Below are 27,754 nucleotides of genomic sequence, written 5' to 3' on the forward strand. Positions count from 1 at the left end.
GTGTGGAAGAGAAAACAAAATACGTTGAGGAAACCTTCGAAGTAGTTCAGGCGGAGAGCTGCAGCTGCATTGCTACGCTCAAGTGTCACAAACACTCACTGCAACATATATCCAAGGCACCTTGTACTTAAGCCTGTCAATACCCTGCCTGCTGTTTTTTCTCCGCTAACGAAGCGTCAGGACAACTTTATGGAGGAATAATTGTCTTGCAGTCCTCGCTCCTTCAGTCGCCATTATCTGAAAGGATTTTTCCTGTCAACCTGCCTGCAGCCTGACCGCCGAGCAGAGGTGGCAGAAGTCCACCCATTCTGTACTCAAGTAGAAGTACAGATACTACTTAATAGGTACTGATTCAACCGTTTTACTCAAGTAAAAGTAGTAGAAAGAACAGGCTCTGAAATGTACTATACTGTAAATGTAAGTGTTCAAGTACAAAGTCTCCCTCTGAAGGACATTTCTGCTGACCATTTCTGGTCAAAGCTAACTCAACCTCAAGCCATATTAATATAATTCATAGACAATCAAACTTAAAGGTAGAATCAGTAGGATTAGTCTGAGCTGTTCGTAAATGCACCAGAAAGATAGTTCTTTCCCAGGATGTCAAATACCGTCATTTTGGACTGGTCAAGCAGCCAATAATTGAGAAAATAAGAAAATCCAGTCAGAGGGCTGCAGGGTCTCTGCAGATATGAGACACTGACATGCCTTTTTCTCCCCATTCGAGTCTTCTTCTCTGTCTGTGTCTGTCTTGCTACGTCTGCCGTGCATGATATGCGTTTTTTTGATGGTGGGAAGGCGGCTACAGTGGCCCAAAATAATTATAATCGATAACTCCCCTCAAATGCATTAAAACTAATAACAAGTAACAAGCTTGTTTTGAAAATGTAAAGAGTAGAAAGTACAGATATTTGTGTGAAAAATCTAATTAAGAATCACAAGACGATCGATGGACAGGGAGGATGATAAACTGTAACACTCAGACAAACCTGTGGAGGAAGAAAAGACCGTGTGGTAATTGGAGTTCAGGCTGGAATTGAGGTTGATGTTCAACGTTGTGTTGAGGTTGGGCTCCGAGTTGCCGCTGCACAGCACTGTGTGGGTGTTGGGTGTACAGGACGGGGAGCTGGGGATCGACGGGCCTCGGAGGTCTGCGTGCAGAGATGAGCCTGGACAGAAAAAGAGGAGACACCGAAGATTTACAAACTCCTTTTCCATCACTCACACTGCGCATCACCGAGAGGTTAGTCAGAGCTGATAATTAGCAAATGGACGGGAGTGGACGTCTTGTTGCATCGCCCTCGCTTGTCTCAGTCTGCCGTCGCTCTCTCGCGCAAACATTAAATCTTTTCTATCACCAAGCAGATGACTTGTGAGTCCACAGTGTCTGTGTGTGGGTGTGTGTGAGTGAGTCAAGAGCCTTTGAGTTGGTGTAGTCTCATCAGAGACGCCAAGCACCGTCCCCCCCCCCTCCCATCCCTTCCTCCTTCCTCCTTCATGAGCCCATGATCCCTCTGGGAAGGGTACAAAATGCTTCCACAGTCTATCTGGTGTCCGTCCCGTATGATCCGTCCCCGTCCGAGCCCCATAACCACCGGCACTGGCATCAGCTCTCATATTGGCAGCTCATCTCTCCGCACCGACGAGAATACCAACCCCCGATTCCACGGACAAATCCTGATCCGCCTGGCAGGCACGCGGCATTGTTGTTTACACATTGTCCTTCAACTGACCATGGCAGAAATACTGCTACACTGTCGGGGCTGGCCACCTACTTGGCACCGGCATCCTTTCATGTATCAAACAATCTAATATCGGTAGTTTACATCCGTGTCCCACATTTTGCATATCCAAATTTTCCAACAATGACAGAGCGGAGTGGAGAAAGAGCTAAAAAAAAAGGACCGCAGATGGTGAGAATATGCAGAAAAAATGAAATACTGGTGGCCTAAAAAAGAAAAGAACACTTTAATGTGGTCTGTTGTCAGCACAAAAATGTATACAGTTTGTTGCATAACTGGAGCTACGTGCTCCGAAACATCAACCCCTGAACTCTGATGTCTTTTCCTCGGACCGCTCCGACCGCTGCAGTCTCAGTTTCAGCCCACGTAAACAAACCGTAGTAGCTTTCCGGTCGCGCAACAACCAGTTTGCTGCTAAAAAGATCAACAGAACACAGAAGTTGCGGTCGCTCGTACAAAAGCTTTTCCATCGGAGTCATCTATTTATTTAATCTTGATATTATCATATTTTATAGTGTACACAGAGGCGTGTTTGCATACACTAGCATTTATACACCCCTCCATTACCTACTTAACTTGACCTATGAGGCAGCCCGGCTGTTCGCAAATGTCTTGGTCAACTCTAATAAGGAAGAATGGATAACCTTCATGTCTATTCATGTACCCTTTCATCAAGGGGACCTTTCATCTGCTCTTGTATTATAAATTTACTGCTGGCTCTGCCACCGGGAACGAGTGTGTGAATGTCCTTTGCTATGCAGCAGCCCTGGAGGCGTATTTAAGGTTGAGCATTTGTATGCTGGCTTTCAACACTTGCTTATCAAATATAGAGATCTCTGCCACACCCTGTTATTTTGTCCGTGTCTGAAAGAAGTCAGGCTTTAAACTACCAACATTAACGTTTATGCTGAGTCCATTGCAAAAAGTTGCTTATTTACCCATCCAGCAGATACAAAAGTATGTTAGAAGTGATTTTAAGTCGTGTTTGTGTCCACTTAAAGGTGCAATAGGTAAGAAAATATTAAAAATTAACATTATCAACAGAATGTGAAGAAATAACAGTTGTCAATTGAAGTTAGCATGCTAACCAGCCAGCCCCGGGCCTCTCCTATACAGCTAATTGAGCTAGGTGATGTGCTGCTATTATTTTTAATTCAAGATGGTCAATTTTAACATATTGCCTGTAAGGAATATCATTTAATCTCCTTCTAGCTCGTCTCTGGTCTCCAACATCCCTTGAGGGAAATATCTGACTCTTTGGTAGCTACATGCTCCACCATGTTTACCAGCTAGTCGCTAATTCAATTCAATTCAATTCAATTCAATTCAATTCAAAGAAACTTTATTTAACCCCGGGGGGCAATCAAAGAGCGTGACACATCCGACTCGGTCTTTTGTACAGTGGGTTTTTTGTGCTTTTTCTTTATTTTCAGGAAACAGCTGCCTCGTTCGGCTGAAAAAAATGCAAAGAGAGTGATGTGTGTGGACCAAAATATTAAATAACAAATCAAGAACAATGAGTTGTAAGAACTCAGTCGCTCCTTACAGCTGAGGGGAGCTGCAGGTGGTGGTGAAACTTCAGGAGGTGGTTTCTTGTCCCTCTGCTTTAGAGTCATCTTCAGACCCAAATTCGAGAGGCGAGCTCAGTCACCTCTTTCAAAATTAGTGTCAAAACTATGGTTATCCAACTTGAACCCTATATCTGTGGTTCTTCCATCCAGTCCCTTCCTGTTTTCCATGTATTCCTGCTCCAACGCACCTGATTCAAGTGATCAGCTCGTCATCGAGCTCTGCTGAAGCCTGATAACGACCCCCTACGACTTTAACCTGACCTGATCCTCTACGATCAATAAGAGCGACCCCTTTGACATACGCACAGTCGTCGGATCAGATGTCAATACGAAAGTATTGATCACAGCCAAGCACATGAAGAAACAAACGTATGTAAACCTGCAGCAGCAACAACCGCAACGAGGACACTTGATGACGACTGTCGGCCGTTATTGATCTTATATATGTCACCGGAAACGAGAAAAATCTTGTTTTATAAGATCACACGGACAAAACGAACATGTGAGAGCAACAGACTCCCATCTGTTCCACTTCACAGGCTTGACAACACCCAGCCATGACAAACTGTCACTTGCCTCGGTAGCTAGATGTTTCCATGGCAACTTGTGGCGTGCGGGCTGCAGCGAGTGGGTGAGCGGCGACGTCACAGATGCACTCCCCACAGCTGGAGTGGGTAATGACTCGAAGAAACGCTCATACCCCAAAGAATCAGAAGAGATAGGGGAGGCGGTGGGGAGGAGGCGACGCAAGAGGAGAAGAGGAAGTGGAGAGACGACTGGAGGACCGGTGTTAAGGGAACGGGCTGTGGGTGGAAAACCCTGCATCTCAAACCTCCATGCAATTACATTTTAATAATGCATACAGAGGGCATCGTAAGGAGCTATCACAGCACCCCCCCCTCCCCTCTTGATACATAATGCTGGCTGCTGGGGGAGCCCACGCAAGACAGAAATAACCTCCTCAGCCCCGGTCGGTCTGACTGAATACATGAAAGAGAGGAGAGGGAGGAACTGTAATCCAGAAATGAACTAAGAGAAAATGAATTAGAGGAAAATTCTGACAAACAAATGCTTTTTGACTCCTCCGAAAACTTTGCCTCTAATCAACATTATCTGTGAAAAGAAGGCTAACTCGTCGGGACAGAATGATTATCAATGCAGCCAGACGACAACGCGGCGGCGGAGGGAGGTTGTTTTCAAAAGAATTAAGATGAATGTCTTTATCCGCGGCGACTGTAAACAAATCAGAAAGCACTCGTGTGTGTGTGTGTGTGTGCTCGCTGCACTCTGCGGCGTTTCACAGTCACATCGTAATACACTAAGTCGGAGCAACGCTACAGCTCCATCTTATGAAAAATAGAGAGTTTAAAATCCTTTAAGTGCACGACTCTTAAAACCGAGCGAGTCATACTAAATATTTCAAACTTCAATTGGATCGCGCAAATGTGTTGGAGTTTATATAGCTCTTGTGCGCCGAGTGTCAGATGTCTGAGGAAAATAAACTCTCAGCGAGACAAGAGACTCAGACGGCCCCGAAATATCTGTCTGGAGCCGCAAAACGTATTCAGTAATATTTTCACCTGTGGATCCTCTGTGGTGGGCTACTCACCCTTATTAAAGCAACGTTATGTCCCATTTTACCGTAAAATAACAGCTTTAAAGTCATGTTGATGGCACAGTGTCTTGTAATAGGGTGAATGGTGTCTCTGTCTCAGCCACTCAGCTCCCCTGTGACTTGATGTAACTTCAGTGAGAGGGTAGGATCACAGCGTTACATACATGTTTAGTGAGTTTTGTTCGTAGATAGCACCTACAGTACATCCGACGAACTGTTACACACCTGGGATTTGTATTTACGACAGTGGTGTTTCACTTAGAAACTGCGGGGGGCGCCAAATTGCACAAAAATGCCAATTTCTACATAATGTTGCATTAATTTGTTCCCAACAATAGCTGCTCCTGGCAACTAAAGCATGATTTACAGATTTACGGTCATGTTTAGGCGACCAGAAGCAGGCATAGGGGTGCTGACCTTAGTTTTAGGTGTCAAAGTTTCAAAATCCAGCATAAATCACAGGTCGGGGCTATTTTGTTGAGTAAATTAAAGGTTTTTTAAATGTAATTAGGGGTTTACAGTCATGGAAACATATTTAGTTCAAGGCTGAAATGATCAGATTTAGCTGAAGATATCAGCAGTTCATGCTGACAGTGATGCTATGCCATAGATACAATCCATATTCGAGAAAAACATAGAAATGAGGTTATATTTGGAGTTAGAGTAGTTTAATATATGTCCTTGTGGTGAAAATCGACTCCATATTTGACCAAAAATATCAACAAAACTCAAAAATATGCATCAGAAATGCTCTGAGGTAAGTAAATATGTCCCAAACGTTTTAATTATAAAACGTTACGAAGCTTTTTCACTGCAAGAAAGTCAAAACCACAAAACCAGCACCTGTAAGCCATTAAATCGGCTTATTCTGCTCGTTTCCAATCAGACAGAACCAAACCGTGCATGTGGGCCCGGATCCAGGGGAGCTGCAGAAGCTCAGCACCTGGCATGATTAACTTCAGGGGACCTTCAGGTAACGCTGCGTTATCACTGTGTGAAATCTGCAGGAATCAAACGGAGCAGACCGAAATTCTGCTCAGCCGAAGACACAGAGTTAACATTCATATGCGAGCTGTGGGGGTAGAATGTAAATTCTCAGGAGATACACGAGTTGATAAGAAAGTCAGAGAGCGGCCCAGACGGTGAAGGAGGGGGGAAACTATTTTGTGACTCAGCTTGAGTGGGAACTCAGCCTCCAAAGGTCGTTCAAGGATCGTAGACTGCATCAACTCCTGAATGGAAAGACAACCTGTGAAGATCTGCTCGAACTCCTCGAACCGCGACGTGATTAAATAATCAACTTTCGCTTAAAACTAATATAACAGGGGGAACGATTGATCTGGGTTCGCACATTTCTGTTTGCTCGGAGGAAATCTGGTATCACTGTGACTTAAATAGAAGCATCCAGAGCAAACACTAAGACTGAAATCTAATGAAACACATTTTCCGTCTTAGTCGTCGAATAGCTTGGCGTGGAGTTTCCATTAACAGTCCAAGAACATGTGGAACATCACACCTGAAGATGGAGAGCAATGAGACGGCACTCAAATCGAATTACAGTGATCAATTACGGTTGAGGAGGGAGTTTTCTGAGGGAATGATAACAATGATGGAGTCCGTTATCAGGCGAAGGGGAAAAATCGATTCTTGAAAGATTATGTCTCAATTCAAAACAGTCAGTAGACATTTAAAAGACAGTTCGTGACTTTATAACCAGCTGTAACAATTGAATTTTCGCCAGGTTTACATCATTAGCTAGGCTACTTTGTTAGCCTGATGTAAGCTAGTCCAGTCAAACAGGGTGTGTCCACAGTCTGGTAATCAAAAGTTGTCATTTAAGATTGTAGCAACATTAAATCCATAGTTTTCTGAGCTGTGTTTCTCAGCCCTGCAAATGATCAGCTCGTCATCGACCCGTTCATTTGAATCAGGTGCGCTGGAGCAGGCAAACATCTAAAACATGCAGGGCAGAGGAGGAAAAGCATAGCCGGAGGCCACTGACATTACTTATTGTGACACTTAATAGACTGAAGCCATTGTTAACGTTATCGCTCACACCTGTGCTTTTCCTGCTTTGACAAGTCAAAATATCTGCTGTGAAAACGGGCTATTGACAGAATCTCTTGGTGACGTCATAACAGACGTGTTACACTGACGCCATCTTGGCTCCCTCCCTGACATGTGGTGAGGATTGCAGAGGGTGAGCAAAGATAATGGGAGTGAATTCATCTGTTTATTTTAATCGTGGCTCATTACAAGCTTGGTGGTACAATCCCCGGGACCGGGAGTCTAATGCGTAAGTGTCTTTGGTCAAGATATTGAACCTGAATCAGAATCGAATGAAATCGTGAGTGTCCCACCCTTATTTAAAACCAGACAGCTGTTTTAGGCAGGAACACTTGCAGAAGAAGATGAAGTGACAAACCTAAAATCCTGAGTTGTGTGATGGTGCCGTGCAGCCCGTAGACCATCCACAGCGGCCTGGAGTTATCGACACACAGCTGCATCCCTGCACTGACGCCGTTGTGGCTCATCATGACCTCCCCTTCCGCGTTCACCACGAAGCCCAAGATGTCTCCGCCGTGGAGCGGCACGCCCACCCGACACACGGCCCAGAACTCCTTGCGGTCAACCAGTGACTCCGGGTTGGACGGGAGGTCGCTGGGCCTCAGGGTGGCCGGGTCGCATGACGTCACGCCGTAAGACAGACAGCCGGGTCGCGTGACGCCCGCCTTCACCTTCACAAACACCGTCTCCGAGCAGCGCATCGGCCGGCTGGTGAACACCAGGGTCCTCTCGTCGCCGCGGTGGTCCAGCCGCGCCACCGTGTGCTTGTCCAGCGCGGTGACGTGGATGCCGTGCACCAGGTGGAAGTGCAGATCAGTGTCCAAATGGCTGGGCAGCATCGAGCACTGCTGGGAGTTCTGAGAGTTCTGGGGCACGTGGCAGGAGGCGGAGCTCATGGGCTGGAGCTGTTCCTCTTCCTCGTCGTCTTCCTCCAGATGCGCCTCCTGCTGCTGCTGGCTCAGGTCACACAGGCTGATGGAGAGGCGGGGGTCATCGCCGTTTCTCTGAATGGAGGCCCGCTGGCTGGCGGCGAAAGAACGAGGACGCAGGCAGTCCAGGGGGAGCATCTCGCTGTCTGTGGAGAAAACAACACAGGAATGTTACATAATCGGTTGTTTTGAAGTGACACGATGTATTTTTTTTCCTCCCTCTCTTGTAATGATTTTTATTTGAATAACATCATTACATCAAACTGTGACTAATATAGTCACATTTACAGCCTCTGCAAGTGGAGGAAAAGTGTCCAGACAAAACTGCAATTTATGTGCCCACTTAGTATTCTGCATATTTCCAACATCCACCGTCTGCTGTTCATTCATCATCCCCGTCACTGTAAACAAACGGTGGCTTCCGGCCTCTCTGCCTTTGAACATATTAATTCTGACGCACTCTCTGTGCCGAGGCTCGTCGTTCAACAATTTGAACAAATAGAGTCAGTGTTTACATGTTGCGAAACATATCAGGACTTCAAGTGGGGTCGCGCTGTAGCTGCAGGCTCGGTGGCTGCACCACAGCGAGAGAAGACGTAACAGCTTTATGTAACGTCGAAGAGATAAGAGACGCACATGAAAGACAGAAAACTCTGTGTTTGAGCCTCCCACTCTGTCTTTAGCCAGGAGTCCTGTGATAATAAGATGCTTATTCTCAGTAATCTTGTTCTTGTTTTCGCTTTTAAGTCTTCCTTAAGAGCCCGAGGTGGGAAAGCGCAGATATTATCATCATCAAAGATTGTATCTTTAAAACAGCGCTGTTTAATAATAAATAAAGGCAGTTTACCTTCAGTATTTGTCACAGACTTACAGTGTATATAGTATAAACCGGGTTTCAAACAGCTGTAATGAGCTGCCACGAGTCCCCAGGTGTTTACATAACAAACTGTCTCAGCAGCGGTGACTTAACGTACTGTATTCCACCTCTGTGCTCTGTTAACATTTCCAGTTATGTGTCTGGATGCTAAAAGCAGCTCACTTTCCAATCGCAGAGAGGGCAAGGCATCCTAAAAAACTGTATCGCATGTCCCTCCGTGCTCTCACAAATAGCCGTTCCTATGCTAAGTCTGCTCACTGTAAAATAGAAACCACATGGGAACATCGCTGCAGAAATGAAAACAGAGGGAGCGTCGTGTGTCGGTACAAGCGGATCTGCAGCGTGGCACGCTTAGGGACACGCTGCCAAATTTAACGCGGGCCCCGGCTAAAATTAGCCTGATTGGACATTTGAGGAGAGCGGGGAGGGACAGGCCGAGGGATGAGTGACATGATGGCTGAGCCGTGTGGCTCTTAGCCTCGATCTGCTTTGGGCTTCCCCTGTGAGAAGTGGATGGAGTGCGAGAGTGCGACAGAGGAGGAGAGGATGAAAAATAGGGTGGGGTGGACACTTGAGAGAGAGAGGGCATACCTCACCAGCTCCTCTTTATCACACAAAGACAGCACATCTCCGGCCAGCCGCTGATAAACTGCTTGAGCTTAATTACTTCCTCAGTCAAGAGTGTCCACAACCAAGCGGCGGGCTCTTATTATTAGCAGCCTTATCATCTTCAAGGCAAAGTTAGCCGACTTTGGGATACGCGAGATAATTTTCTATCCTCGCTATTAGGGCTTCCTGCGGTTCAGTTTGTGCTTCTGAGAGTGGCGCAGCAGTCAAAACAAGCCGTGAAGAGAATAGCAACATTAGAAGAGAGTTTCCACCTTTTCGAGAAAACAAGATGTTCGAAAGATAAAAGAAGATGAAACAATGAAAGATAAAGACGTGCGCCAAATAAATATGTATGACCTCTCCCTGGGTTCGGTCTCAAAGGAGTCTGGGAGAGGATTTCTTACATAAAGCACCTGACAAATATGAAATGCATGCAGTCAAGACGTTAGATAACAGAGCTTGAAACCAACAATAATCTATGTTTATCTTCTGTGTCCTGCCATGAATGTGAATGGTTGCATGCACAGGGATAAAGACCTGGAACACATGGCTGGGACAGTCCTGTTCAACGTGCTAATAGAAGCTACATGGGTGGAAAAATGGATAAAGGTAGCAGACAGACAGTCAAATGTAACGTGTAAATGAAAAAGATAAAGGCAATAGATAAATGTTTGGGATAGGATGTATACATGCTAACTTAGCTAAATAAATAGTTAGCTAAAAGTAGTGGATACATGGTGAAAAATGTTAACTAATGGATAAATACTTCAAACAGCTAAGAGTATTAAAACACCTAAAATAATGGATACATTGAAATAGTTCGCTAAAAGTAATGTATAAATGCTAAATTAGCTAGACATAGTGGATAAGTGGTCGAAATAGGTAAAAGTAATGGCTACATGGTTAAAAATGCTAAAGTAATTGATACATTGAAATAGTTAGCTAAAAATAATGGATAAATGCTAAATTAACTAAATAAATAGTCAGCTAAAAGTAATTATTACATGGTTAAAAGTGCTAACTAATGGATAAATAGTTAAAATTGCTAAAGTTATAGATAAATGGAAATAGTTAGCTAATTAATATTAAGCTAATAGTAATGAATAAATTGTTAAAAGAGCTAAATTAACTGATAAAAAAAGTAATAGGTTGAAATTGTTAAACAAACGTAATGGAAATTGTTATCTAGAAAGTAATGGATACGTGGTTAAAAAAGCTAACTACTGGATTAATGACTAAAATAGCTAAAAGTAATGGATAATTGTTGAATAGTTATGGATAAAGGTAATTGATAAATTAAAGGGTTGAAATGTTTAGCTGAAAGTAATGTATCAATGATTGAAATAGCGAAAGATAATGGATAGACGAGCCTAAAAGGTTGAAATAGTTTAACGCTTGATGTTATATATAAGTTAATGGACAAACCACTGAACTATCCAGCGAGGCCGTGCCACTGTATTATGTGAACTTGATCCAAAACAGACACACAGACAGTTGAACTGTATAAAAAAGATACTGTAACAACATCCACTTTTATACATCATGAATAATTCAATCATAAGCAGTTTATATTCAAATGAACACATGTGAAGGGGAACTTTCCGTTCATCTGATAGGGCTTGTTGGGGTCCGTCCAACAGCACACACACACAACACGCAACATTTTGTTGTAAACACTGTTTGTTATTAACGTTGATAAGGAGCCAAATCTTCCTTTCAGACTGCTCACTCATTACATTGTCACTCACAGACAGACAGACAGACAGGTGCAGTCTTGTCTCTGTCCTCTGATTTGCAAGCATTGAAAATTAAATGCAGCTTAGCCTAACAGACTTTTTAGAGTTTTAACGTTTGGCGATGCTCCAGCGGGTTTTACAATGGCATCTTGGACATAATGTTGATTATAATCTACTTTGCAACTTTCAAAGTTCAAGTCCTCAACTCTCGAATAGCGACACAAAGTCTGAACCACTTTTTTCTGGCATGAAAAGAAAATACAGACGTGATTAAGTGTGTGGCTCAAATTGTCCTAGTGAAATGAAGTGTTCTTTGCACGGCTCCAGGTACTTAATCACCTCAACACAGTCCTGGAGGGTCAACCACTGCCCTCCCATCATCGGCTTTTTTATTAAAAATCAGGAATTCAGACTCGCTCAACTCTTGCTGAACACCGGGGAGGAATTTCTGATCTTCGTGAAAGTCTCAACGCGCCCGCACCAAAACATACAACTGCGGAAAAAATCCTCTGTCCCGCTCTGTGTTTACCCGTCTAACAAGCTCAACCTTACCAAACTCTAAAAGCCAGAAAAACCGGTTCCTGGAAAGTGAACAACACGAGGATGTCCAGGATATGACTGAAAACCTGGCGTCCTGTTTAACTGAACGCATACCAGAATGACAACTTAAGTACTGCGGTTAAAAAGCCGTTTAAAACACAACGCTGCCAAAACAAGCAGCCTGGCTCCACCTCATCTTGAAATGCTTAGCAGCGAGGCCTGCGTGGATTAGAGTATACTAGTAAGTTTTGATCTAAATCACTCCATTGAATTTATGTATCCTATTCCTTTTTTTAGTCTCGAACGGCTCTCAGGCAGACAATGGCATGGTGCTGAGCAGACGAGGGAGGGTTCGGTTTATTCCTTGGCCCGGTGGAAGAGGATTAGGAGGCTTTTGGGGGGTTTTAGCGGCGCTGCAACCTCTATACAAGGTCAGCTGCACCAATTGTGTACGTGTGTGTATGTGTGTGTTTGGGGATTTGCCCTAAGTATGCATGCCTTGGGGGCCTATCCAGGGCTCTGTCTACAATGAGTGAGTGAAGTCATCTGTCATGAGAAGGGAGATTGGGGAGGGGGGGGGAAAGGTTTGTGTGTCAGTCCCAAAAAGGAGAGGGAAGGGCTTATCAAAGAAGGGAAAAAAAAATCTGCGTTGATGAGCTTTTAAGGAGTGGTATCCTGGTCCAGATAATGGCACGAGCATACGAGCGTGAAGCAGGAGGGGCGGCTGCGAGGGTAAAGACGGCTACGATATTGATACGCAGGAGGAGCTCGGCAGAGTATCTGAGATGCCATGTGCAACAGGAGACACATGTGTGGCGTTTCTGAGGGATCAAGTCCAGTCTCTGGTTCAGTGCCAGATGTTTCATCGTGGAAAGAAAACGGGGACACGAGGAGGTGACACATGGCGGCGGTGAAAACGTCGCTAAGCACTTCAGGAATGACACGTAGTACAGTGTTTTCAAGACACTTCTGAACTCACTGAAGTGTCTCTGCATTAATAAATCAAGTTTGCTTCTGCAAACCACAGATATGTTGAAAGGAAACAGTTCTTTTTGTTACAACTTTTGTTTCTTTAGGTTGAATTTTCAATTTTATGTGCAAAGCTTATGATCCGGGTCGGTTTAGGCACAATCCCCACTTGGTCAGGGTGAGTATGAGATCACAGCTTGGCTTTAAATACCTGTTTTGATCGCCACAAACGCGACTGAAGGCGTCAAGAGGTTTCACTAGAAGCACAAAGCAAATACGAGTGCCGATGTCCCGATTCTCGTCAAAGATATAATTTTTTTGCCGCCACAAACACGCCCGGAAAAGGTCCAATATGTTAAAACTCGGTCTTAAAACGTAGTCGCTGGAAACTGGACCGACTTGTACACTTGTTTTAAGTATGTTAAAAGTAAGAGTGTCCACTGTTTCAACTGTTATCAAACATATTTCTCCAATTAGATTAATCTCATTGTTTTGTTTTCATGATGATATTACAAAAAAACCTCTCTGAAATCTGCTCAGATAGACACGTCCATCCATCTCTGCACACTAACACAAGCAGAACACATTCACGTCCTCGCTGGGACGAGACTCCGGTCATCTGAAAGTGATTAGCCTCCTCTCTGAAGGCTTCCCCCTCCGCAGCCCAGCTCCCCGGATCCAAACCTGACAGGATCCATTACGATTTCTATTTTGATTTCTCCGCAAATCTGTTCGATTCCATCTGGACCGATTAAATCCCAGCTGAGGCGCACAACAGCCCGTCCAGCGGCATTTATTTTGCTTCGACAAATCAAAAAAATTCCAAGCGCTGAGATCACTTGAAACAGAGCTCTTATAAATACATAGGCCCTAATCCCGATGTGTACATGCTGGCAGATGTTAGGTCGAGGGACAGTCCTCGTTTGAGTTTATAGCGAGGCCTCACACTTCATTGTAACCGACTGTCTGACGGGACGACTTTACTTCAGTTATAATAAAGGGAAAATCTTGATTCCCTCACCGTACAGCCGTTAGGTTTTTTGCATGACTCAACTGTAACATTTGCTTCTGTACTTGCCAGGCTCATCTAATTTGAATAAATGGAAATTAAGATCTACACACACATACAGAGTCACAATGATACGTGCTCTTTGAATGCTGGCTTTGACGAAGACGATTCACCCTCCGATATCTCACCGAATGTGTGAATCTCTTACTTATTTCTTTATTAAAGTCATTTCTTGGCGTCGCGCTCTGCTCCTGACTCACACCAGCCTCACCATTGCCATGGTTTCCTTCCTCCAACCCTTTTTTTTTTCTTGATTACAGCCAAAGTACTGCAGATTTTTTGAAGAAGGCTTATTATCTAGTGCAGGTTGACCTTCTATCAGCAGTAATTGTGTAATTTTTTCTTCTCCTACTCTTATTTTTTACTGTGCTACATGTCCAAAAGCCTTGGCAGCTCCCAACCTGCACTGATGGCTGTACCATCGTAACATCGTGATTTTCAAAGGCCCTCCACCAGAGAGAACAAAAACTAGTACATCCCTTCAGCCCCCTGTTAGTGCGCCGTTGTTATTTGCAGTCTCTTAGCTTAGCTTCTTCAGTATTGCTGGCCTGCTATCTGTTCCTGTTCCTGAGGCTGACACGTGGTGCAAAGACAAAGACCCTTTTAAAACAGGCACAGTAATGTATGTCAGACTATATCCAGGCTCTTAAGCCGGTGACGGGAGTCAGGCAGTTGCAGGTTGCCATCAGAGCGACAGCGGGACAGTTTATCCACTGTGGGCGATCGTCATATGCCAGTTTGGTAGACAGCGCCCAACCACGAAAAGACATTACAGATCAACTATCCTCATGTGCCTTTGCACTGGAATTTAGATCATCGAGGTTATTTGCATCCCCATTTTGACACTGTATATAAATACTACACTCTAATCCTCATAGTATTTCAGAGTATTGTTTGGTAGTTAACAGACTCACGCACTATAATTACAAATCGGTGTTATCAGGATGTAGCGTCAAGTGTGCAGCTGCGGAGGACAATCAAGGTGAAACCACCTCCAGATAGACAAAATTCGATGAAGAAGACTTTCCTTTGGCACCACACTCAATAATCCTGCTCGACTGTTGGCATTTTAAGGGTTTTTAAGGACGCTCGGTGAAACTTTTGTGTCGTGTTGGAAGTCGTTGTTAGCTACTGTTGCTCTCAGAGAGGCACTGAGACGAGGCCCTCGAGAACGTCTATAAAGTCACTTCCTTTGGACTGTAGCAGAAAATTCAAGTCCTCCCCATAGAAAGCCACAGTCCAGCAGCATTAAACAACTTAACCTAATCATCCAGAAACGGAAAAAGGTCTCATTTTTCAAGTCGCGTTACAATTTGCTCACATATGGCCAATAAAAAAGTCATTATTACGTGTAAATTGCTACAAGTTTTTTCCATAAAACCCCTTTAATTTTGCCCTTTTTCCTTAATGAATGTGAAAGTATTGAGTTGAGTAAAAACAATTTAGCAAAATGCTGCCCTTGAGAAGGGATTAAAGGACTGGCTGATTGCCAAGGAGCACAGTTACAGCTTCAGCGTCATAGTGGGAACGCAAAGACGGACAATGTACCTCTGCAGCCTTATCATTTTTACCCAAAAAAGGTATCAACATGGCCGTTACGGGTCCTTTTGACCTGAACAGTTTCAGGCTTCGATGATTTCCAAAAGAGGAGAACTTGGGAGCACAGTCTTGCAAAATCTTAATGCGACTATAATCAGGTTTAAGTGTCCAGTCTCTTGAAAAAAGACCACTTTTCACTTGATTTATTATTCTGATCAGCACACAGGATCAGGAACTCGTTCCTTCGGGGTTCGGGTAAGCAAAGGGCGGGGAAAAAAAGGGCGACAGGCCGTAGTATGATTCATGATTTCAGACTAATTGTGCCAAAAGAATTCAGCTCAAGGAAATTACTAAATGTTTATAATATGGAGACATCCAGCATCTCTCGGTGCTGTTCTCCCTCACTGTCTGCTGTTTGCCTTTGGCTGGAAACTGAGATGTGACTGATGACTTTGCATATTGTTATTTCCATCCTGAATCCACAATTTATTGTTTTTGGAGGATTTGGCTAGAAGCAGCAGACCAGAAATCGAATGTAATAGTACAACATCCATTTGCAGTATTTCAGGGTAATCAGACGTTTCGGGCGTTCGCTATCGATCATCATTAACAAAAGAGTTTAGTGCTGCTCTTTTATGAAGCCCCGTGGAAACAGGTAGAGACCAGGCCTCGACTGTAATACCATAACAGAGGATAAACACTGAACATACATGTATTTTATTTCAATTGTATGTCTTACAGCCTTCATTTTCAGCTTCATCCTGTCACACCGAGCCATTTTTACCTGCATTGTTACCAGGCTGACCCGACCCCGGCTGTATATCTGGCCAGTTGTGACAGGGTGCACCTATGTGACCTCTCTATATTTAAAACCATCTTATCTACGAATCAAAACACTGTTAAACTCCACATAATCAGTGCTGACAAGTGAAACAATAAGTGAGATCTGTAGCAAGTGAGCGTGAGCGCGAGGCACGCTGAGCGAACACGGACAAAAATAGACACAAAGAAAGGAAAGTACAGCACAATCAGGTTGAGACAACCCGACATGTTCGTGCAGCACAGAGCTTTTCAGCGTTTCCACGCAATCTCTCTATCTGTTGACAAAACAGGTATGAGTAGAAGCAATCTTCATCTGCTTACAGGCTGTTTTATCTTGAAAAGATAGGGAATAGGAATAGTTTCAAATGATTCCTGAGACAACGATGAAACATGTTGCAGTCGTGCACCAACTGATTGAAAGGAGAATTTGTTTTCAGCTAAATGCTAACGTCAGCATGCTAACATGACGAATGAATCCAAAGAGAAAATAATCACCGTGTTCTGATTTTAGTGTTTTAGGATGCTAACATTTGCTAATTAGCGCTCAACACAAAGTACAGCTGAGGATAATGAGAATATTATTAGTATTATTGACCAGAAGTATTGGAAAAACTGGAAATATTTCATTGAAATCCATGGTCCAGTTGTTGTCGAGACATTTTAAATAAATCCACATGGCGGCGCTTTAGAAAAAGTCACGAGACACAATGTACAATGTAATGGATACAGAATAATGAAACCATTTAGACTGGTTCCCTGGTGATCCAGTCAGGTCGGCAGCCTGGCACCAATACTGTTTATGTTCGCATTTCTATTCTAGACTTTTTGTCCTGTGTTGTTTTGTCTCTGAGGAAAACGGAAACAATCCAGTTGTTTCTGCAACAGCGGCGTCTGTTGTCACTTTGATGTTATGTCAACATTGTTCTTATGCTCCGGTTAGGTTCAGGCACGAAACCTCATTGGTTAGGGTTAGAAAAAGATCATGTTTTGGCTTAAAATACCTGTTTTTATTGCCAAAAAGCCTGTTTGTGGTGCTATGAAAAGTCCGACAACCACCAAAATAGTAAGAATTCATCCTCTGGAGTCTATGAACGTCTGTGAAAAATGTCATGGAAATCCAGCTGACATTTGTTAAGATAGACCAACTGTTCTCTCTGTCCGCGGCGCTGCAGATGTAAATGACGTCTCTGAATGCCAGCGCGCATGAAAAGCATACAGCAGTGGGTTTTACCCCACTATGATGCTCTACAGGCCGCATGCATCTCAATGCCGTGTACGGAGATGATGGATGTCAACACCCTCCTCTTAATCACCTGAGAGGTATTCAGCCTCTTGACAGTCTGGCAGCCATTTTGGATTCTTCTCTAATGACTAGGGAGACAGGTTGCAGATGATGTTAGCTGACGCCGGTCTCACGGATCACTACCATTCTGTCAGTGATTAAGTGACTCATCTACCTCTAGTAAACAAACCCCCAGTAGAGCATCTTGCATCCATCAAAAGATGCCTTTGACTCGCTCCGCTTATCTAACTTGGAAAGAATCCATCATACCTGTACAAAACGGAGGATGCTGTGTGGCCTCTCGGGAGTCGTCCCATAAACAAACACACTCTGTTAAGACTGCAGCCGTACATGTGTAAAGTGAGCGCTGGTACTTTTCTTGACTGCAGAAAGGTATAGCATTCCCATATGTGCTCCGCTTCAGGGAAATGAAACGGGGGGAAAAAACACTTGCAAGTTATTTGTGACCTGATTTCCCGAGCTTATACAACCAAGTCCACGAAACTCAAATGCTAAAAAGTGAAATGAAAAACTTACCTTGCAAACTTGAACACTTAAAAAAGAGAAAATTGTGTTTTTTTGTTTCTTGAAGGTGATAGTGCCAGATAAAGAGGGGGCATTAGGTTTTCTTACACAACCGCTCGGAAAAAAACACAGTAAACAAAGACATTTTTGAAAATGCAGCTGACAAACTGTGCTTTGAGAACAGTTATGCGGCTTCAGACATATTATACACTTGAGGAGACCTTTTGTGAGTCCCTCCCTGGGCTAATGTGTCTCAGCGTTGTGCCGCAGATCCTCACAGCACAGACTGTTCTGTACAAAAACCCAAGCAAGGCACTTTAGTCTTTATTGATAGCTACGTGAGTAGGACAAGTGTGGTGATGTAACAGATCTTTCTTAAATTGCATGGGCAGCATTGTTGGTCTGGACAACCCCTGCGGCTCAGTTTGATTTCAGCAGATTAATTTAGCTTCCTCTCTTACGCAACACCATCTCAGCTTTCAAGCTGTCTCACTGATCTGAGGATCACCTTTGACTCCGTGCATGGGTGGCTAGCTGCCGAACTGCACTCCCCTGATAGCGGCTTAGAGAGGAAACAACATCGCTCTTGAAAGGATCCTTAAACATCAGAATAAGACCTGAGAGCAGGAAAATCTGTTTGTCGACAGAGACAGCACAGGTGAAAAGGCAGTGATGGATGGCTGCTTTGAAGAGTTTTGTTAATACAGCATGTAAGGTTGTAAAAGATCAAACCGGCACAACAGTATGTGAATCCTGCCGAGCGTGTGTTTGATGTGGTTTACCCACAGGCTAAAAAAAAGAAACCCATCCGAATGCTAGAATGGATCACTTTCACAGTGGGTCACTGCTGCTGAATGACAGGAAATCAGGTTATTTACAAAAAACATGATGCAACTATATCGCGGAGCGAGAGTTACTTTGAGAGGAAGGATCACAGAAACAGTTAATCAAGATTACGTCAGAGTGGCCGTGATGCATCGTGTCGACGTTTGTGCTCAGGTGGTGCTATGCCGACAAAAACGGTGACAGGTGCGCTAACGTGTCCTGACATGTGAGCGGGGGACGCTTTCATAATTAATCCATAAAAGCATTAAAGGCGAGGAAGCCATTCACACAAAGGATGTGATCAGATGCAGTTATGCTCACTACGAGGGCCTTAACATAAAAAGAGAGTGAAGGCTGATTGGTCTGAGCTGACGGCTTCGTCAGCTGGAAAATGAGGTCACAACAAAAGAATGGTTCGGCTTAGAGAAACAAAGGTTTAATGTTTCAGGGAAGTCAATTTTGGTTCTCATAGTTATTTTCTCATCATGAATTCAAAGGGGGGTTTTCCAGCTTTTAAGCACTACTGTGCATTCACAGAGTTGGTGGACAGATTAAGAAAAGGAAAGCAGATCTCATGACATCCTGACTGTTTGTCAGTTGGGTTTACAGACTGCACGTTTGAAAATGATCAACTTTAAACATAATAAAAAAAAACTAATAATAATAATAATAAATGTGTCACATACAGCACATCACAGGCTTCAACTATCCTTTTATTTGGTTCTTACTTGAGTCCGTACTCAATGTCGATACAGATATCAGGCTGATATCATAGGATCCATTTACATTTTTTTTGTTTTTGAAATGGACAGTTTTGTCCCCATCACTTTATAACAGCATCATTTGTTAAAATTTTTCCGAAACAATATTTTTTAGTAAAATATTTTAACAATCAAACTCTCCGTTAGGTCGCTGCTGCCGACTCTTGAACATTTGAACCCAGGACTTAATATGAACACTAGACTATAAACACCTGTCAACACGAGCAGAAAAAGTGTTAATGTTCATTCGATAATAGATGTGATCAACATATACAATCAAATCAGAATGCAATGCATTTGGTGGACTATTAGGAGACCTAGCTAGAAAAGCTTTTCAACAGAATTCTTGGCTGATATGCACACATTTATTGCAACGATCCCTCAAATGTAGTTATCAAACACTTGACAAAGATATGTAACGGAGGCAGGATGTTTAATGTTTCACAATTAAAGATTGGTCTGTATTACACCAGTGCACTGAAGCAGGAAACATCAATGGGAATTTAATAATTATAAAGTAATGAAAGTATATATATATATCTGCGCATATCGGACAACACACACGCTATACCGAGCTCAGCCGCTTGGTGACCAGCGACACACTGTCAGCTCTGGACATGTTACATGCTTCGGCTCTCTTCTAACTTCACACCGCCACAGTGCATATCAATGCTCGCTCTCCCAATATACGATTATACTTTCGCTTGCTGATATCTTTCTGTCTCTTTGTGTTATCTCAGCTCAAGCTGAACCAAACATGCCGCAGCCTGGCTGGGAGTCAGTTTGAGCTTTAAGGGAGAGGCAAAATCTCACCAAAGAAAAATAGATAGGTGCGCTTGATTTATAACACAAGACAAAACATGAGCATCATCTTGAAATGGAATAATTGCAGCAGCTGCATACTCATTGTTTTGTTTTTTCTTTATGTTATTTTTCTTTTCATAATGGTTGAAAGCCAAAATCAAAAATAATATTTGCTTTAATCTCTGCTGGAGGCTGAGACAGTGGCTGCTGCTAGCATAACAAACCAGGTGTCTGCGGTTGCGTTACATTGCAGGTAATGTGGCGTCAGGTTTTGACAAGAAGAACGATGTGTGCATCCATTTTAATTCTTTTTTTGTGATTTCCACAATGTCACAGAAGTGCAATGCTTAACAAGTAGAGTGCTGTTTTAAAAAGCCCCCTTCGGAGCCAGAGAAGATATTATTAAAAAGTTTTGCAGACTGAACAGCACTCTTAGTGTCAAGTAGATCTTCATATGTAGAATTGGTGGAGTGGCCCTTTACAACTCATGAACTCTTGAAACACATTATCTGGCTGGCAAAGTCATCAGGTTTCTCACAACTTGTTTTTCTTATATATCCTTGCTGTCTTGAACATTTATCTCAGGAGCCAAATCAAGGTCACCTAACCAAGCCATTTTCTACACTCCATGGAGCTTATTCACAGCTCCACGCTCCATTTGTTTCCTGTGAAAAAAAAAAAAAAAAGAAAGAAAAGAAAACACAACTGCAGCAGATCTGTAATTCCCACCTGGACAGATTGTGTGATAACAAGCCCACAACAGGTGAAATTTGGCTCGATTTATCAGCTGGTGCAGCATTAATTTCAGACCCCAGTGTAAGCATCATTAGGAGGCAAAATGCACCCTTCTGTTAAAGGAAAATGCACACATGTGCCAGTTCGCAGCCCCAGACTTTGATGTGCCCGCCCATATTTCAGAGACTAAGTGTTTACTGAACTGCGGCCAACTACTGAGACAATACAGGGCCTTTGAGATATACCATGCTCCGGAGTAGTGACGCTCTCAGGCTATAGACGAAAGCTGATAGCCGAGTGATCCTTCAGCTAACTGAGGGCTGAGGATTTTTGGTTTAAGCCATCAATGCGGGGATAACGGAGATCGATGTGGGTAAAACCAGAGAAGAAACAGTGGGATTTAGAGCTGCGGGCCTCATTCATATGCAAGAATTTCATGAAGTATGTCCAAACATTGTGGGGAAACTTGAATTTAATTGCAAAACGGAAAAAAAGTTCTCCGGTAACACCGTGACGTTTAGTGGACGTGGTTCGAATTTAGACAAATAAATCTGTGTCAGGGTCGATCGCTTGTCACATGAAGTCGAATTCAGACTTGGATCCAAAGAGTGAGACATTCCACTGGTCTGATTGTCCTGGAAAAAACACCCCCAGACATGTCATTACCTGACATCATCCCTCCTCTTGTCTGTCCTCTCGGGATGACCAACACACTCCTCTTGTTCTTCGACAAGAGCTGTGTGCTGGTCAGCACCGCGAGGCCAGTGAACCCCAGATAGTCGCACTCTGGCGCTGGATACCAAACAGCCCATCACGAGATAGCACGCTTCTCACTGTCAACCACACCGGGAGAAATGAGGTTAAATGGCACTATCTACACAATATGGGAGCCTCTTCTATTTTTATTAACGGCGCTGACAGCCTCTATTCTTTGGAGAGAGGCTGTGCAATTCTTGGAAATGGTTATAAATAAGTGCCGAGGCATCCGAAAAAGGATTCCTATTTATCTGTTTTGCATAGTTTTGTATTGTTTTCAAAAATTGGAGGCAGCTGTTTTTCGACGCATGATGCGTGTCATAAATACGTCTCAATTTAAAATCCAAACATTCTTCAGATGGCTCGGTGAAAAACCGCTGTTAGGCTAATGGTTGTGGGGGACCTGTTTGTGTTTTTATGTCTTTTGATGTAACGACTCTTTAAAGAGCACGGTGAACTTGTTAGAGGCGTTTCAGAACATTTTGAAATACCCCTTTAGGGACATTTCTTTGTTACTAACAACCGTGGAAACTATACAATCTACCTAATCTCCCACCATCTTTTTCCACTGAGCTATTTGGTGGGTGTGGGGGAAAAAATAGAGCAGCTGTGTGTAACATCACCTTTCAACGGTTCACGCTGAAAAAACATCAGATCCAGAATGGGTTCCTCGTTGAGCATTACAGTTACAAGACTGCAGAGGGTCTACAGTCGTGCTAGCAGCGATGCTCCTTGGCCTTAGTTTAGCATGCTTAGTATGCTAACAATGTAGCACTGAGCAAAAAGTACAGCTGAGGCTGATGGGAATCAGTTTTATAGGGACATAAACAAAAGTAATGGACAAATAAAAATTCAGAGGAGCAATGTCATTAGGCAGAGCTCGAGACTAATGGTTGCCGCGTTGTCCTGGAGAACAGCAAACCTCCCCGGGACGTCTCCTGGATGAAAGGGATTTTTCTATGTATGAGTATGTACAATAGGTGATTTGTTAATTCTTAACAGCACCCTCCCTCCCACAAGAAGAAAATTATAGATCCAGGACAGGAGAGCGAGGTTCAGAGGAGAAAATGGAAACTCAATCAAATTTTTAACTCAGGGTATGATACATTTCAGTGCCATATAAAATATTTATTTTTGGATTTGAGGGGCTTTGTTAGCTCAAAAGCTCGAGCTCCGTGCCGGCTAGTGTCGGTGAGTCACGTCGCCGCTTTTAATAAGCGCCATGTGTGAGTGATTTACAACGCATGAAATTGGTCTGATTTTTCTGGCTAAAGCTTAAAAAAGCTGCGTTGGTTAAACCAGAAACACTCTGTTTTCTGTCTATTTTGCTTCCAATGACAAACATCTTCTCATGCTCAAGGACGGTTTAATTATTGTTATCTGGACACAGCTACAGAGCCCCGCTCATTCCTATGAAAGCTGCTCCGCCAACCGAGCCGGCTAACTTCTGGTTTAGCGCTTGGGCTAACTTGAATGGGGATAAAATAATTTAATAGTGCAGAAAAAACGTATCAACCACGTAGTCAAAAAAACGTATCCACCATTTTGCAGACACTTCTTTCACAATGTTAGCTTTTGGGAAAAAGTCTTTTTGGGGTTTGGCCACTACAAAAACTAGCTTCAGAGCCTGGCAATCGTCCCGGGGGCCTGCTCATGCTGTTAGCATAGTTAGCTCTCTCTCCACAGTGCTTGTTTCAGTTTCATAGCTCTGGCTAGTCAGCACGAGGAACATGAAAAATCCCAAAGAGAGAATGTATACCGGTGGAGAGCTACTTACCTGTTAGCTACCGGAGCTAATAGAGAGTGTATAGCTAAATACACAGCAGGACTGAGAGTTTCTGTTCATAATAACATGAAATATTAAACAGTGAACCACAGTTTAATGTGACAACACAACAGGTTTTGTTCACTCACCTAGCATTTGGACCCCCCTCGTGAGGCCGTAGATATCTATGAGAGCCCACAGAGGTTCAGATACGAGCACGCCACTGAAGAACAGCATCGGGCTGCAGTCGTTGATTCGGTAAAACACTCGCCCCTTCTTGTCCACCCAGAAGGAGATGATGTTTCCCTCATTGGAGAGCTCCTCCGGCAGGGCCTTTGCCCAGAAGCCGGTCTGGGAGACCAGGTCCGGGCAGGCGTACTTTGGCAAGGTGTCTGGGTTGATCCTCGATGGGTCCTTGGATGTAAAACCGAGACGAAGAGCACCACTCCAGCAGCACTGCTTTTTGGTGATCTGGAGGGTACACATATTTGAATTAATCCTTACATTTTCATTTTGCTTTGTTATGTGAACTATAAGCTAAGGGGATAACCTACAACCATGCTAGCAGCTAAACTTCATTGCAGCTGTGCTTTGGGCCAAATGCTAATGTCAGCATGCTAGCAAACTAATAATAACAATGCTAGCAGGTGCAACCCATTTGTGTTAACATTCTGCATGTTCACATCTCATTTTGCCATGTTAGCATGCTGACATTTGCTAATTAGCACTAAACTCAAACTACAGCTGATGGAAATAATTTTGGTTTCGCAGGTATTTTGCCATAAACCAAAGTATTTGACAAATTAACCTCAATGTCCGTAACAGATTTCATGACAATCTATCCAACAGTTGCTGAGAAATTTCAGCCTGGACCGACACTCAGACCACAATTGCGATCCGTAGTGCCAAACCACCGACTTGGCTAAAAATCTCCAAGATAAGACGAGGTCCATTTTCCTTGGTATGTTTATCACCTGCAAACGATTTTTGTCTTATTTCGAACCTCTATTTACTTTGCATTCACCGTGCCAGATAACAGTATTCCTCACATGGCAATGCTTGCCCTGCTCTCTCACTTTCGAGACATAGATGGCCTGATAGGTGAAGTGGAAACTTGTTCTAAGCCGCTGCTGCTTTGGCCCACACAAGAGCAGAGAGAGAGAAAAGAGAGAAAATCAAAACAGGAGAGCAAAGACGGGGGATGAAGAAAGAGAGCGAGAGCGATGGAGGGAGAGGAAAAATAAAAACATACAGAGCGAGACCATCGGTTTATTGCAGCGGTGCTATATTAACCCAAACTGGGTCAGATTTTTAACCCAGTGATTTTTTTTAGTGGGCAGCATTTTTCCACTGTTTACACATGGCATTCTGAAAACTCAGTCAAAAATGAGAAGATATTATACAACCAGAGCTCAGCTAGTGTTATTTTTACCTTCAGCCGGACCTGCTCGTACACAGCGATAGGCCTGTTGCTGAAGGTGATGGCGTTACAGAAGCTGGCCTGTCTCTTGACGGTCCTCTGGGACAGGTCCATGACGATCTGCGAGCCCTTGGTGCTCGGGTGGAAGAGCAGAGGGAAGGACGACAAACTCCCGCATGGCTGGATGGGCAGGCAGCGCTTGGGCTTGTGGTGGCACCGGTGGGACGTGGCGGGAAACGGGCCGTTCATAGAATCTACGTGGAGAAAGAGCAGCGGTCACTTGGTTTGATCCACAGGTGCAGAGCAGAAATTACATTACCGAATAAATCCATCTCGGGGAACAATTTATGGTAAAAGACCCACATTTTTATTAGATTATAATATTAGATCAGATAGTGTGTAACATCATGAGGTGGACTCATGGTGTCAGGTGTCACATGTCATTTCCTCTCACATATCTTTCCAGATCCTGTAACATCCAGTTAAGTAAAAAATGCTTTAACATAATCTAATATTTGTGCTTCTGCTTTCAGCTTCTCAAGGCAGCAAAAAGTACATCCACACACCAATATTAGATATGAAAGAGCAGTGTGCAAGTTAAATTATGTGCAAAAAAAAAACGTCCTTGGATGGAAAAATAAAAACACAAGTACAAGGACAGAATTGCTCCCTCGGTTCCTTAATTAAAAACATTACAGCTGTGAAAAATTCATATGAAATGCTTTAATTACAGCGAATGATCATTTCACATTTTTGCTGTTGTACATCTCGCCAGATTTTAAACGGGTTTGTGTTTTAGCAGCTTGTGCCGAGACACGCTGGAACACTAATAACTAGAAAGAAAATGGAGCAACAACTACAAAAGATGATTAAGCTCGCACATCATATAGCATCACAGCTAATTTATTACGTAAGCGTATACATCAATGGTGGTGGGTACACCCGTTTCAAGTTTTGCCACGGCACGGATTTCGCAATGCTGTCAGAAGTGTTTTATCACATTAAAAATAATGCGCTTTACTGTGGCTGTGATAAAACGCAACTAGAGGGCCACAATGTTTCCGTTGATGTCTGCAAGAACCAATACAACCCTCTTCATCTACTCCCATCATCCGAGGAAGAGAAAGCCCAGTGGAGTAACTTTATTTTTCATGGAAGTATCCCCGCAACAACTGGAAAACTAACCAGTTTACTGAGATTAAACTTTGAAACCTGTACGTTTTGACTTTGCTGTTTATTTCGCAGTTTTGCCTGTTGAACTTTACGTTAGCATGTTCTGCAGCTAATGTTGCTAGCGTCTACTAGCACAAAGGAGCAGTGTTGGCATATGTGGTATTAAGGGAGGGTCCAGAAAAATTGTGTTCGTTAAGCGTTAAGCCTAGCCGGTTAAATAACCACAGTAGGTTAGATGTGGGAAACGTTTTCACTTTGCTCTTTGTGGAAGTTAAAACTGCAACACAAGCTGAGCTAGCGCTGCGGCTAACGTAACAGGCACGACTATTGTACTTCAGTATATAATCTTTTGGTTTTCTACAAATAGATTGATCCCTTTAATTCCTTTTAGTACACATTTTACTTACGTAATACCGCGCTATAATACTGGCAAACAACAACAACAAAAAATAAATACGCCCAACCCTAACATACAGTATGTGCAGCTTGCTGTAAACTGTATATTCAAAGCTAGTCTTATAATAGCAAGGCATGGGTGGTAAGTGTTATTTCCAGTTGTCTGCATATCAATCAGGATATTTATGCCTGACAGTCACACTACCTGCTCTATCACCATGGAAAAAAATGAAAACGAACACAAAATAGCTGCTGCTGCTGCTGCTAAATGAGATTTAGTGACATTTATTGTGCTTCGCCGGTCAGAGGAAGTGTCAAAATGAGAACAGACCCAAAGGAGAACATCTGACTCACAATTTTCAGCAGGAGTTTTTATAAATTTTCCCATGTGAACATGAGTGAATCATGGCTGCTCCCACTCAAACTCATAATAGAGCAAAACAACCTTTTTCACATCGCTCTTTTTGGTTTTAAGGTGAAAAAGCTCAAAGACGTCATGAGCCTGGTATCACACTCACTCCCTTTCTTAAGGACCAACTCGCTCACATTTCTCACACATTTCTCTTCAAAGTAAAACCTCAAGGTCACTGTGCGGTTGTGGAGAAGGCATTTTCCCACAGACACTGGCTGCTCATTAAATGTAAGGCAGTGTTATTTGGAAATATTTGGCAACATGTACAAGTTCTCCACTTGCACAATTTAGTGTGACGTACGTCTGCTTAACGAGCTGCAGTGTCCCCTACAGTAAACATCTAAAGTTATCTCGTTGATTTTTAATCCATAACTGTTTTAAAAGACACTTTCCACACTTGGCTTTCTATATATTGTTTATAGTTCGGTTTTTTATATAGTGTTTTTAACATTTTTGAGCATTAGGTCACTCAAAAATGGGGCATCTTTTACCCTCGGTGCTCAGAAGAACCGCCAAGAATTAAAGTCAGTGACAAAAGCAAGCACTAAGTTTCGATCTCATTGCTGGGTAAGGGTTTAAAAATGTTATGTGTCCGGCTATATCTTCAATAACAAAGGCCTTTCTTCATTTTAGCAGCCTGCTAGGCTAGCTGACAGGCTAACCTCACTAGTTAAAAACACCTATGTGATAATCTAAATGATCAAAAATGCTAAAAACACACAGACTTTGTTGATATGTTCTCTGTTAATGGATTGATTGTTGGTTCGACGCCTTCCAGTGTCCGGTTTTATCATAGAAGACATAGGAAAAAGAAAAAG

At 43.2% G+C, this 27,754-nt stretch overlaps 1 protein-coding gene across 1 annotated transcript in view; it reads right to left on the reverse strand.

The window, feature by feature from the left end:
• The window catches only part of LOC311270389 (E3 ubiquitin-protein ligase NEURL1-like), a 36,653-nt gene that overhangs the window by 3,935 nt on the left and 4,964 nt on the right, over positions 1-27,754 (reverse strand). Inside the window, exons 2-5 of the mRNA XM_084375230.1 lie at positions 24,968-25,209; positions 23,685-24,006; positions 7,351-8,067; positions 987-1,166 (exon numbers count right to left, since the gene is read on the reverse strand). Of these exons, the coding sequence (XP_084231356.1) occupies positions 987-1,166; positions 7,351-8,067; positions 23,685-24,006; positions 24,968-25,209 (1,461 nt within the window). The remainder of the gene's footprint in view (positions 1-986; positions 1,167-7,350; positions 8,068-23,684; positions 24,007-24,967; positions 25,210-27,754) is intronic.

The sequence above is a fragment of the Pagrus pagrus genome (genome assembly GCF_965226575.1).
Source record: "Pagrus pagrus genome assembly, chromosome: 15".
NCBI classification, from domain to species: Eukaryota; Metazoa; Chordata; class Actinopteri; order Spariformes; family Sparidae; genus Pagrus; species Pagrus pagrus.